We start from the raw sequence: 14,862 nt of genomic DNA, 5'->3' as shown, positions 1-14,862 counted from the left end.
CAGGGTTTAGAATAGAAAAACAAAGAGGGGACTAGAGATAGATTTAAGAGACAGTTAATAGAATGAACTAATGAGATTTGAGGATAAGCAAAGGACATGGATGACAAGTTTCTACATGGTATGCTACATCTACACGGAGATATATAGCAAAGGGTGGAAACAGATAAATGAAGATATGCCTCTTTTATGGTCACCAGTATTGCTTACAGCTATATCTGTGGTTGCTAAGAAGCCTGCAAAATAGAGAAGACAGATGAAGACAGAAATTTAGTAAAGGAGTGGTTTTAGGAGAAGTTCATGAGATTAGAAAAGCAGGGCATCATCATGGAAACAATAAGAAAAGATTTCCAAGAAAGAACAACGATTAGCCGTAACAAATGCACAAAGATGACAGGAACAATTTTTTAAAAAAGAACTGATTTTGAAAATGGAAAGGTCATGAGTAATTTTTGCAAGAGTCATGTCAACATAATTGGTCACAGAAGCTCAGTTGCAGTGTTTTGTGAAGATGGCTGGAGAAAGTAAACACAAGTGTGAATGTTGTTTGTCAGAAACCTTAGCACACTCAAAAAAATTAAAACATCATTAAACTACTATACATATAGTCATTGCATTATTTCTTGCTGAGTAGTAAAGGTGAAATATGGGCCTGATGTTTTTTGAAATCAATATTGTTAATCAAACTCTTGATGACAGTGAGACCCAAGTCATATAAAATTTAGTTACCTTTCAACTGTAAATACACTGTTAATTTTAAGTGCAAATTAAAAGATAAGGTCTGAAAAACATAATATAAGGCATTTAGAAATTGTAAAACACAAATCTATGAAAAAGTTGCAATGCCAGTTTTTGAGGGGAGTTTTCCATATACATCATACTGACTTAATCTATATTTAGTTTTACTTCTATGTGTTCTCATAGCAAAGTGTGCACACCCAAATCATAATACTTTCTGTATTTTGTAGCAATGGCCTAAATGTCCTGCTGTCTCATGTTTTAGATTGTCAGCTCCCAGAAGATGAGCTGGGACAATGTTCTTTATATCATTTTACCCGTAAGGCATGAAATATGTGATGAATAGATGAATGAATATAGGAAAACAATCATCAGAGGAGACAAGAGAAAAAGGAGGTGATGTTCCACATGCACTATAAAGAACAATAAGGAATTGTGAATTTATGAGAACAATGAGCAAGAATAACCAAAGTTGTTTCACTTAGAAATGTATTTACAAAGGCAAATATAGATTCCAAGTGAATCACAATAGTAATCTCAATAGTAATCAGCAAAATTACAATAGCAATTACAAGAGTAACTACTTGTTATCAGAGAAATGCAAAAGAAAATAGTATGATAACTTTTTTTTTGCCTTGAAAAATTTGCCTTTTAGCTTCTTGACATTGGCTTTGGCAATTAATTTTGATACCACTCCAAAAAGCTCAAACTACAAAAACAAAAGTAAATAAACAGAACAACATTAAACTAAAAACCTTAGGAACAATAAAGGAAACAATCAACAAAATAATAGGCAATTTATGGGCTATTAAAAATATTTTCAAACTACATTTTTGTTAAGGGGTTAATATATCCAGAATTATAAAGAATTCTTATAACTCAATAGCAGAAAAAACAATAACCTGATTTTAAAAATGGGCAAAAGACCTGAACAGACATTTCTCCAAAGAAGCTATAAAAATGGCAAAAAGGTATATGAAAAGATGCTCAACATAATTAATCTTTAAAGAAATGCAAATTTAAACCACTATAAGATATTGCCTTACTCCCGTAAGTATGATTATTATCAAAAAGACGAGATAACAAATGTTGTCAGGGATGTGGAGAAAAGGAAACCCTAGTACACTATTGGCGGGAATGTAGATTAGTACAGCCATTACGAAAAAACTGTATGGAGGTTCCTAAATAAATTAAAAATATTATATTCATAGAACCACTATATGACCCAGCAACTCCTCTTCCAGGTATATACCAAAATGAGATACAATAACCACCATGTAAAAATATCTGCACTCCCATGTTTTTTGCAGCATTATTCATAATAGTCAAAATGTGGAAACAACCTAGATACACATTGAGAGATAAATTGATAAAGAAAATGAAATGTGTATATATACATACTCACACACAAAATGGAATCTTATTCAGCCTTAAAAAGGGGATATAGATCCCTTTTTATATATACACAATGGAATATATTTTACACACACACACACACACACACACACACACAAATCTTATTCAGCCTTAAAAGAGGAAATCCCACCATGTGCTACAACCTGGATGGACTTAGAGGACATTATGCTAAGTGAAATAAGCCAGGCACAAAAATAAAAGTATTGGAAGATATCACCTATATGTGGAATATATTTTTTTAAAAAGCTTAAGTACACACGCATAGGCAATGAAACAGTGATTTCCATGGGTGAGCAGGAGTAAGGGGAAGAGAAAGTGGGGAGCTGTATGTCATATAGCAGATATGTAGGATGAACAAGTTTAGAGGCCTGATGTACAACATTAGGACTACAGTTAATGAAATTGTATTGTAGTAAGGATTTTTGTTAAATAAGTATATTTTAGCTACTCTTGTCAAACAAAAAAGTAACTATGTGAGATGATAGCTACAGTAATCTATTTCACTATGGTAACCACTTTACTCTCTGTATGTGTTCCACAGCATCAAGTTGCAAATTTCAAATAAACATGATAAAATTTCTTAAAAATCAAAAATGAAAAACAAAATTTGCCTTTCAAAAATATCTAATGTTGCCAGAATTAGGATTGAGGGTGAAAAACACTTCATACAGTGGTGCCAGGAACATACATTTTCATATTTATTAAGTATGGTTTCACTGTATCTGTATAAATTTTCTGCAACCCCATTTCTGGGATTCCATCTTGGGAGGTATCAAGCAAGTGCACAAGGATATATGCCCTTTGTACACAAAAGATATATACTTTGTACAAGGATATATGTACAGAGTTGTTTTTACACAGTTGCTCATTAGACCGTTGTAACCATAAAAATGAAGTTATCATTAGGAGAATGGTAAAATAAATTATACTATAGGCATACTATATGCTGCGTAGCTATAAAGTCTTTCAAAGAAGAATGTAGTAGAAGTCTACATCTGTACCCAGAAGAATGCCAGTGATTTTTTTAAAATAGATATAACAATTCAGAAAAATATGCATAATATGACTGACATCACTTGAAAAATAATATAGAATGGATATCTGCTTGTGCCTAGGAAAGGCCTAGTAAGAAAAACACTGCGCTATTAAAAATGACCAACCCTGTGAAGCATAAATGAATGAGGGAGGATATTTTGCTTTATAATGCTTACTTCTGATTTTCAAATTTTTAAAGTAAAATATTTAAACCTCCTTTTTGGAAAAAATGTACTTTATTCTAGAGAATAATGCTATGTTTAATGTAACTTGGTGATAAACAAAAACAAAAGTAAAAAGAAGAATACAGGTAAGGAAGTTTAAATATAGGTGTAATTCCTAATTTGTCTAAAAATAAAAGTACTTGAAATGCATGAATCAGCAGGCCCTTGAAGAATGAGTGGACAAAGCTGAGCATGTTATTTTAAGACATATGTCCTTTTTCTAAAACTATCAGGGTTATGGGGCTTGAGAGTATATAAAACAGCCCATAGATCAGATTGTAGCTGAAGGGATTCATGCTTGCCTTTAGTTATGAAGTTCAAATTGGAAGCTGTTCAGGCAGAAAACTAATAGAAATGGGTGATAGCTAATTAACGTAAGGCTTCAAAGTAATTGCTCTGCAAGAAGCAATTTAAAAAGAGACCTTTTATTTATTTATTTATTTTTGAAAATCATAAAATGCCCTATTTGACTTTTGGTGCATGAGCAAAATTATCTGAATATACACAAATATTGATTTTTTTTAAACCTCTTCTACCTGATCCAACTTCCTGGTCAATTTTCAAAGAGGCAAAATGATAACAAGAACTATGCTTTATAGCACATAAACATACCAAATATCCCAGGCTTAAGACTTTGCCATATGGTGAGATATAGGAAAAGATCCCTGTAGTAAATTTTGCTCAGAGGATAGGATTATATTGGTCAACCAAGCCCTGAGCCACATTTCTCATCACTGGAGTCAGCAGAGTCAGCTGCTCCAAAGTATGTAGCTGTTTTGGCCTGGCCAGTGGCTCACTCCTGTAATCCCAGCATTTTGGGAGGCTGAGGTGGGTGGTTTACTTTAGGTCAGGAGTTCGAAATCAGCCTTGCCAACATGGTGAAACCCCATCTCTACTAAAAGTACAAAAATTAGCTGGGCGTGGTGGCGTATGTCTGTAATCCCAGCTACTCAGGAGGCTGAGGCAGGAGAATCACTTGAACCCAGGAGGGGGAGGTTGCAGTGAGCCGAGATCACGCCACTACACTATAGCCTGGGCAACAGAGCAAGATTCCGTCTCAAAAAAAAAAAAAGTATATAGCTGTTTAATAGAGAAGTGGCTTCCTTGGCAAAAACAAGGTGCTATTGTGAAAAGAATGTGGAATAAATGTACAACATCCCAAATCAGCCACTATCTGCCATAATCTACAACTCTGGCTTCTGAGGACTTCTATTCAGCAGTCCTCTTACTTTTAAAAAGTATCCATACTTACATAAAATATATTCATTTCTTCTCAAAGAGAGGAGCCCCAAATTTCCTGCATTTCTATGCCAGTTCCAAACATAGATGCTTTTGGTAGTATCGACTTCTCTCCCTCAGATTAGCTTGATAACTCTGATTTACAGCTTCTGGCACTTCAGCTTCCTGTAGGACTCACAGATAAAGATAATAACATCTGGGTGAAGAGTTTCTCATGAGAACTTCTGATCCTGTTTAACCGCCTCTAAATGCAAGTTTTATTAGCATGTAGTCTACATAAAGACTGGGACCATCTTCTCTTACTGTTGTATTAATCTTACGTTTTTACATTACACAATATGCTACAGAATATTATATATTTGAAGAGGCCAGGCATGGTGGCTCACGCCTGTAATCTCAGCACTTCGGGAAACTGAGGTGGGTGGATCACCTGAGGTCAGGAGTTCGAGAGCAGCCTGGCCAGCATGGTGAAACCCCGTCTCAACTACAAATACAAAAGTTAGCCGGGCGTGGTGGTGCATGTCTGTAATTCCAGCTACTTGGGAGGTTGAGGCTGGAGAATCGCTTGAACCCAGGAGGCAGAGGTTGCAGTGAGCTGAGATCTCGCCACTGCACTACAGCCTGGGTGACAGAGCAAAATTCTGTCTCAAAAAAAATATATTTAATATATATATTTGATATATATTTAATATACATTTGATATATATGTTTAATATACATTTGATATATATATTTAATATACATTTGATATATATTTGTGATATATTTGAGATATATTTAATATATATACCTGATATATATATATATATTTGAAGAGACAAATTGCTGAAGAAATATAGTAAGTTTTCTAGGTATCTCCAGAACTCATGCTCTCAGTAACTTAGACTTTCCATGGAACAAATACAGAAGTTCTTAAGATGGGTGCTGTCAGTTGTCCAAGATCCATTTATTTAACGTATTTTTGTCCTGACCTTCGGATTCACTCTGATGTGGTTAATTTAGAATTCTATTCATCATGGACTAAATATTTTAATGAAAGGTAGAGCCATTTCATAGACTTTAAAAAATTCCTCTTCTATAATCAGGGTGAGACAGATTTTCCTAAAGCATGTGAGCTACAGGGTAGAGATCTGAATATGTCAAAAAAGCTAGCATGTGTTGCCAAGAAAAATGGAGTTAATTCTTTGGGACCCAAAATGCATACAAAGATCTTTAAAATGTCAGTGTTGTTTATGAGCTCCCACAATGAGATTTAAAACTCTTTGAGGAAAGATACCGTGTTCTAGGATTGTGTTTGTCTATGGGAACCTGTAATGGATAATGAATCAGATGTATGTGGATAATTTTATTTCATCAGCTGCTTTATAATTATTTACCTCAGTATGTATTATAAATGATAAATCTTCTATTATTTTGTTTCTTATATTATATATATATATTTGTATATAGTGCCCAGCTCTTAAACTGCCATTTATAAAATTATTGTTAACTTTGGTCTTGGAAATGCAATAGACTTTCAAAATAATATTATCTCATGGATTGTTCTTGATTTATATAATATTAATGTCTGCTTATTTGTCTTTTGTTGCAGGATTTATTTATACATGTGGTGGAACTTTAAAAGGACTTAATGGCACTATAGAAAGCCCTGGTTTTCCATATGGATATCCAAATGGTGCAAACTGTACATGGGTAATAATAGCAGAAGAACGAAATAGAATACAAATTGTTTTTCAGTCATTTGCTCTAGAAGAAGAATACGACTACTTATCATTATATGATGGACATCCTCATCCTACAAACTTTAGGACAAGGTTAGTGTGTTTTGAATGGAAGACTGGAGAGAAAATATTTCCTGGGTAAAAGTAGTTTATTTTACAAAAGATGCTTAACATTTGTGATGCAATTATAATAAAGTTGTATTCACCATCTAATTATTATTTATTTGAAAATATATCATCCCATGAACAAATTAGCTTGGTGTCTCTGATGTCATATTGCTAGTACATTAATACTATGTCTCACAAAGGTGAATATATATTGAGTGGTGATCTCTTTATAGTGGCTAAAGGTATTTTGTTTTTAAAAATGATTATCTCAAGGTTTCATTCATTATGGATATAACTTTTGATAAAGTAAAACATACTATATAAGGTATATTTCAGTGATAATATGTCCAATTTTAATATTCAACACTATGCAAAAACACCTTAAGTCAGCATTCATGAATAGTAGAATAAATTAATTTCTGATAATGTGTGGTTTATAAAATCTAAATATCTGAAAACTACATACTTTCATGTCAAAAATGGGGTCGTTTATATTTTTGCCTCTATAAATGAAAGTGTTTTTTGAAGCTTATTGATTAAACAGATGTAAAAATTAACTAGCACCCTGACTATTAAGGTAGTTCTTCTGGTTCTTCAGAATTTTCTCTTGGCAAAGAGGTTATGTAAAATTAGAAGTATTTTTGAGGTCTTACCAGAAACTTATTTTTATTGTAAATCAACTATAATTCAACTAAAAAACTCAACATTCCAAGAATTGCACATTTTATTTAGTCCTAGATTTATGCCAGTGTTTGTATACTTTTCTTTAAGTGCCATAAGCTTTTTTAAACTTGTAATTTAAAATAGTCTAAGAAGGTAACATGTAGGAATTAAAGACTCTTTACATACTTGGCTATGTTTGAGTTATGATTCTCTGATGGTGTTACTTTCTAATAGTTGATAACATGTTCTTGCCTTCCTAATGTACAAGAAGCAGATTATCAGTGCTAACTTTTTACAGTTTCATCAGTCTTCCATATTCCTTTGCATTTATATTTTTTCAATTTTAAGTAAAAATTTAGTGTTTCAGTGAAACCCCGTCTCTACTAAAAATACAAAAAATTAGCCGGGTGTCGTGGCGGGCGCCTGTAGACCCAGCTACTTGGGAGGCTGAGGCAGGAGAATGGCGTGAACCCGGGAGGCGGAGCTTGCAACGAGCCAAGATCGCGCCACTGCACTCCAGCCTGGGTGACAGAGCAAGACTCCGTCTCAAAAAAAAAAAAGAAAAAAGAAAGAATTAGTGTTTATTTTCCTCAAGTTTTGGCAATGAAAAACATAATGTAGTGGGGAAAATGGTGGATCTGGAGATGAGATTTATTACATTAGGATGTTAGGTTTGTTGCTCACCAGCTTTTTGAGCAATCCACGCTACCTCTGTTTAAACTGAGAGATGGTAGTAAGGCCGGTTCTAGCCATCTCATTATACTGTTCTGCAGGTATTACGAGAAAATGTGTATGAACCTGCTGCATGTCTACAAAATCCTATTAGAGCACATCGAACTGCTTCCAGTCAGATGACACTTAAAAATGCCTGAGTTATTTCACAAACTTTGTTGTGCAAAAACAAGGTTACTAGGTTGATTACAGCTAAGATTCTATTTTTCTTTCTTTTTTTCCTCTATACTCGTTTACCGAGTAAATCTGATTTCTTTTTCCTTTTACATTGTAAACTCATACATAAACTTTTACATTGTAACTCATACAATAATCATCTATTTTATAAATATACATTATGGTACGCACGTCTGACTGCTGTTTGATCATCATTGCCACTGTCATTAAAAGCTGGTGTCTTTTGTTAATGCAAATAATACCTATAAGTGGAAGTACAATTTTTTACACTGGCAATCTGTGGGATATAATTTTCCTAAATATATAAAAATACTTCTTTCAATATTACCTGTTAGTTTCAAAGTATCAATTCCCTGATAGTAATGCTTGTACATGTACCTATTCTCTCTAGATTGCCTTGAAAATGAGAAAACACATTTTTATTTTTCCTCTTTCCTGCTTTTCTAAACAACTGTGGCCTCTGGGAAGTTAAAAAATTGCGAAGTTAGGAAAATTAATTTATTGTTCTCATTCTTTCTTTCCTAATCTGTAAATTGGGAATAATAGCACTTAATTCACAGAGATTTTATGGGGGAATACAATATAATGAAAGCTCAGTGACTCTAACCCTTAACATTTATTGAATGATTCCTCTGCACCTGTCACTGTGCTATGTATTTTGTGTTCATTATGGTATTTAACTTCTCCTGTATCCAAACAATGTAAAATAATTACTATTGTCATCATCATTTTACAACTGATAAAATGAGGCTTGAATTGATTGCCCGAGTAAAATTGTTGAAAGTGGCAAAAGGCAGAACTATCATTACAATTCAGATTTGTTTCAGTTTAGATCTGAAGCTCTTCAATATATATAATTATATGTAGTTAGACACAATCTCCAAAGTTTATGTATTGATATATAAATAAAAATCTATTTTTTCTTAGCAGTATTGGATAAAATTTAGTAAGAGAAATAATAATAAAAGGTATATTTTCAAACAGGTGTAATATATACAAATATAAACCGAAAGGTAAGCTACAAATTTATTTTTCCTATTTATTTTATAGACTATATTCGTACATGTACTCTATTTATACAAGCAAAATGACAAGACTATATTCTAACATGTAGTCTATGTTATAATATAGTCTTTAGAGTCTAATGTTTTGCTCACTGTAAACATTTAACACATTTATTGGTTTTTGTGCTTCAAGAAGTACTGTAGCTAATGTTATAGCTGACTTTAGTTAGCAAGACTGGAAAGAAAAAAATTAGTATGTAACCTACAGCCCGTTCCAGACTGTGTTTATATACAAAATCTGCTGTTTGATTAGAAGTCGAAACTGCTGCTGGCAGAGTTTGATTCATGTTTGCGTCTGGCTGTTTGACTCACTGTTTTCTTGGGTTTTGTTTCTCTCATATTGGATCATATTCTCACTTAATGCATGTCCTTATGGTGTGTTTGCTGTTCTCTTTCTTCCAGAAATTGATGTTTATTTTTTTTACTTTTCATGAGCTCCAATAGATTTTTTAAAAATGGCTTCTTACACTTGTCTTGCAATAATGTAGGAAAAAAAATGGTTTGTGGGTCTTGTCATTCCTGCTTGTATAAATAAACACACTGGGATTCATAATCAGAATTTCATATTTTAAAAACTGTACTCTAAGCCTCCAATGATTAATGATATTACTTGTTTTTCTGTAAGTTATTTTTTATTAAAAGAGAATTGATATTGGCAAAGCACCGTTAGATAATTTCTTTCTTAATCATAACTTTATCTTAGAACAAGTGCTGATGCATTTAAGGCAACGTTGCTGGAAGCATAAAGGTTATTCTAAGCCTTGTTTATTTTACATTAATATTATATTTTCCCAATAATAAACTTATACCAACAAGTAAAAAATCACCTATTATTTAATGAGGCAGAGACAGATATATTCACCCAGGATCATTCCATATATGATATTGTATGTCCTTAATAATCTCTCTACATTATAATGTACATGTCTAATGTGTGATTAGAATCTTTGTAAACATCAATTTATTGAATTTGTTAAGTATATTTAATCATTTTATGTAAGCATTAATTTATGCAAATATTTAATCCTGTGGATATAATTTATGTAATTATCATTCTATTATATTTTTGTTTTTTTTAATTAATTCACATATTAGCATCCTTATGAATATATATTTTCTATATTTTAGATTGGTTCTTGGTAGAAACAGGATGGCTAGGTCAGAAGCAAATAATATTCTTTATATTACTAATATGCTTTCCAGAATCTTATATCAATGAATATTATTACAACTAGAAAACTATACTTCATTACCTCTCAGTCTTCCCAGACTTATATCTTTTATTCTTAATTTGATTATTTACATATATCTGATTTTTATAGATATTTAACATATTCTCTTGTTTGATAACCACGCTGATTTTCTCCTGTAAATTTATTTTTTGTCTATGTATCAATAGTTTTTTGATGATTTACATAATTCATTTATTCTTAAACATGTAAATATTTCCCTTTTGTGACAAAAATATTTCTCAGCTTCTTGGTTGCTTGTTAAATCTTAGCTGTTTTTTCTGCACAAATAAGTGAAGAATTTTAAAATTTTTATATGATATATATTATCCATTTATTTAAAGATTCATTTCATTTCTTTTAATGTTACAAAGTCAAGAGCTAGATGTTTTATAAATTCTCATTTTTAAATTCCTTTTCCTAATTTTTAACATGTACAACCTTAATACATATGAAATATTATGGAATGATAATCTTTTCTCAAAGTGGAAGAGAATGATTATTTCTAAATAACCAACGTAGTAGTATAGTTATTTTTTAAAAGGCTTGAGTACAAAAACTTTTATTTAGTGTGACTCCTGACATGTTACTCTGGTCTCCTCATTGCTACTTTGATATGGCCTATCACTTTGGATGTTTGGCTGTAACAGAAATCCTGACTTACTGTAGCTTAAACAAAAAATTTATTTTTCTTATATAACAAGAAGTTTGTTATTATGCAGTTCATCAGTAAATCAAAAGCTTTCCCAAAAGTCCTTAGAAGGATTCTTCTCCTATATCATTGGCCAGAACAGCCTGACATCACCATCCCTTGGTCAACAGTATTCTAGAAAAACAGCTTTCATTTTCAACCTCAGTTGTGGAAAACAGCATGGAGAAGACTGAGGGCCAGGCAACTGACAAAATCTATCACAATATCCAAAGCTTATTTTTTGGATATTGTGATAGGTAAATAAATAAATATTATTTCTAAATAAATTGTTTCCAAAGTTGTGATTTAAAAACAGGGAGTAATTATCACAAGGTCATAGTCATGGTGTAGTAATGACTGCAACATAAACTTCACTTTCCTGAGTTATATAAACGTCCCTGGATTAGAAATGTTAAAAACAAATGGATAGGTAAAGATAAAATCAAATGTAAGTGTAAGTGTTAACATAACACAAAATCTTAAGGCGGAGGCAGATAATAAAAAAGTAAATATCACATGTTCTCACTTATAAGTGAGAGCTAAACATTGGGTACTCATGGACATAAAGATGGCAACAATAGACACTGGGGACTAACAGTGTGGGGAGGGAGCAAAGGAAGCATAGGCTGAAAAACTGTCATGTACTATGCTTACATCTGGGTGATAGGATCATTCACGTCCTAGGGCTTGGCATCATGCAGTATACCCATGTAATGGACCTGCACATATACTCTCTGAATCCAAGATAAAAGTTGAAATTATAATAAAATCATTAAAAAAAAGAAAAAACTTTGGGAGGCCAATGGCTGGAGCTCGGGAGTTTGAGACCAGCCTGGGCAACATGGTGAAACCCCATCTCTACAAAAAATACAGAAAAATTAGCTGGGTGTGGTGACCTGTGCCTGTAATCCCAGCTACTCTGGAGGCTGAGGTGGGAGGATCGCTTGAACCGAGGAGGCGGAGGTTGCAGTGAGCAGAGACTGCGCCACTGCACTCCAGCCAGGGTGACAGAGCCAGACCCTGTCTCTAAAAACAAAACAAAAGAAAACAAAAAAACAAAAAACATCTGCCGTAAAGAAATTGAAAGCTGATTTTAATATGTTGGTTGATAAGACTATCTCTTAATTTCTTAAACTAAATAACATCCAGATGCATATATAAACTTTGTGGCTATCTTTAACTTCTCCTTAAAGAGGGTCTACAGGTGGTAAAGTTCACTTATATGGGGTTGAAAACAATAATTATAACTTCTATGCCATTAAAATAAAAGACAGGAAGTATAAGCTATCACATCATTAAAAAGAATTAATTATCAAAATAGAACGATACAGATACAGAAATATGAGTTCTAAATATTGAACAATATACCAAATTATAATTCATTACAGATTTTATGACTGTATACATAAGAAAGCTTAAATGGGCAGGGCGCGGTGGCTCACGCCTGTAATCCCAGCACTTTCGGAGGCCGAGGCGGGCGGATCACGAGGTTAGGAGATCGAGACTATCCTGGCTAACACAGTGAAAGCCCGTCTTTACTAAAAATACAAAAAATTAGCCGGGCGTGGTGTTGGGCGCCTGTAGTCCCAGCTACTGGGGAGGCTGAGGCAGGAGAATGGCGTGAACCCGGGAGGCAGAGCTTGCAGTGAGCCGAGATTGCGCCACTGCACTCCAGCCTGGGTGACGGAGCGAGACTCCATCTCAAAAAAAAAAAAAAAAAAAAAAAGTAACATTTCCAGGAGTACTGGGAAAGTGGCATTGAGATTGATGGCTATGGGTTCTACTTCCCCAAGCCCAATGAAAATGAGACCATGCCTGGAAAACAAAAGCATAACAAATAAAATGGTTATGGAATTCTGTTAAATGATTTACTGGATATTTATAGAACTAAAAAGAAAAATTAATGTGTTGCTACATGTCAATATCTCATCAATCATCATTAAGAAAAATCACAAAATATATTATATTGCAAATAATAGCAAAATTTTGTAATATGTTGAGAATAAACTCCCCAAGTATGAAACAGAACTTAGAATAAAAAAAATTGCAGTCTATTGCAAAAACACATAAAGTTGTAAAATAGAGAAACACTCCATAGCCATGGGTAAAATGAACTTTTTAAAGCTCTCATTCTGTGAAATGAGATGAGTCAAAATGTTTGGTTATTAGGTAGATATAGATTTAATATCATAAAAAAAACTGCCAAATAGCTTTTCTAAGCTGTGTACGCATTTTGTACTTCACCATCACTGTATGAGAATTCTAAATGCTCCACACCATTGTTGACATTTGAGGTTGTCAGCATTTATTGTGGTATTATTTTGCACTTTTGTGATGCCTAATAATATTGAGCATGTGCTTATCAACCATTTATTTTTGAAGAGTTTGTTCAAATATTTTGTCTATTTTTTAATTGGGTTGTTTGCTTAGTCTTGATGTATCAAATTATAAGGATCTTTGCAATCTTTATAGCATTTATTTGACAAATACATGCATTGCAATTATTTTCTTCCAATCTGTTACTTGCTCTTTCATTTTCTTACATTATCTTTGCATGAGTTAAGGTTTCTAATTTTAACAAAGTCCAAATTATTAATATTATATTTTGTTAGTGCTTTCTTGTAGTAAAATAAATATTTGCTTATCCAAAGATGGAAAGATATCCTGTATTTTCTTCTGAAGGTTTAGAGTGTTAGCTTTATATTTAGATCTGTGATTCTTCTTGAAGATGTGAAGGAGTCTAAGTTCATTTTGTTCTATTTAAGCATTAAAGTGAAGAAGAATTAAGGTGTACATTTTAAGGAATCCTAGAAATAACAACTTAATAAATTATGTGTCCTAGCTGGCTGCCTCTGGACACAATTATAATAAAGCATGTTTCAAGTACATTCTTAAAAGTATTACTTGATAAACTAAGTTTTTTCCAGAAAAGGCTATGCCTTATTTTTTATCTGTATTTCTACAGTAATATTACTCTTCTCCCTCTTTGGATTTTTACTTTGTGACTATATATAATATTTTTATACCTTCTTGGTCATTATTCTAGAATATATTTCATTACCATGGCTAAATTATCTGAACTTTATATATTCCTTTATTAAATATCAATTCTTTACCCAGTATTTTTTTTTCTTGATACGTTGAAGGATTTAAAATATGTAACATTCTGTCACAATTCATATTTATTATACAAACTTGATGGATTGTTGTCATAACCATAGAATTCAAAAGCCTAATGGACATAATTAAGGAACAGAAATTAGAGTGAATAAACAATCTGTAACTTGAATTCCCACTTGTGTAATTGTTAGACCATTTCTTTTTGGTTCTTTATAATTAACATATAACAAGTAGACCTTTTCTCCTTCAGAAAATGTTGGCAGCATCCCCATAAATGTTTTTGAGCAGCCACTACACTTATTTTCTTACATGGTTAGTATTTCTTCTCTCCTTTGCTCCCTCAATGTCCCATAGGACTTCTTAATCCTCACAATTAAAATCTTTCCTCACTACACTTGATGCCTCTTTTAATGCCATGCAATAATCTGTTTCCTTTCCTGTAGGCATAATGTTGAGGTAGAGAATGACTTTCCATGAAAATTATCCAAAAATATCTAAATGCCTTAGGTCATAGAAACAAATGACCAGAGGGTAGTTTTATTTTATGTCAGTGCACTCCAGTGATTTAACTCTACCTGATGACATTGTCTCGCATGTCTCTATCTCCAAGTTTTCCTAAAGATTACATTGAGAGTGATATAACTCAATCCAATTAGCTGACTATAAAGATTTCTCCCTTCAGAGTTGGAACCAACCCTTGTGTACTGA

General features: G+C 32.8%; 1 protein-coding gene across 8 annotated transcripts in view; it reads left to right on the top strand.

Annotated features, from left to right (window-relative positions):
* CSMD3 (CUB and Sushi multiple domains 3) overlaps positions 1-14,862 on the top strand; it is a 1,209,558-nt gene that overhangs the window by 118,928 nt on the left and 1,075,768 nt on the right. For all 8 annotated transcript variants that reach the window (XM_054656949.2, XM_016959787.4, XM_016959790.4 and 5 more), the window contains one exon: positions 6,241-6,463. In XM_054656949.2, coding sequence (XP_054512924.1) covers positions 6,241-6,463 — 223 coding nt within the window. The remainder of the gene's footprint in view (positions 1-6,240; positions 6,464-14,862) is intronic.

The sequence above is a fragment of the Pan troglodytes genome, chromosome 7 (assembly GCF_028858775.2).
Source record: "Pan troglodytes isolate AG18354 chromosome 7, NHGRI_mPanTro3-v2.0_pri, whole genome shotgun sequence".
In the NCBI taxonomy this organism is placed as follows: domain Eukaryota; kingdom Metazoa; phylum Chordata; class Mammalia; order Primates; family Hominidae; genus Pan; species Pan troglodytes.
Note: the sequence above shows the minus strand (reverse complement) of the source record. Positions and strands in the feature narration are given on the sequence as shown.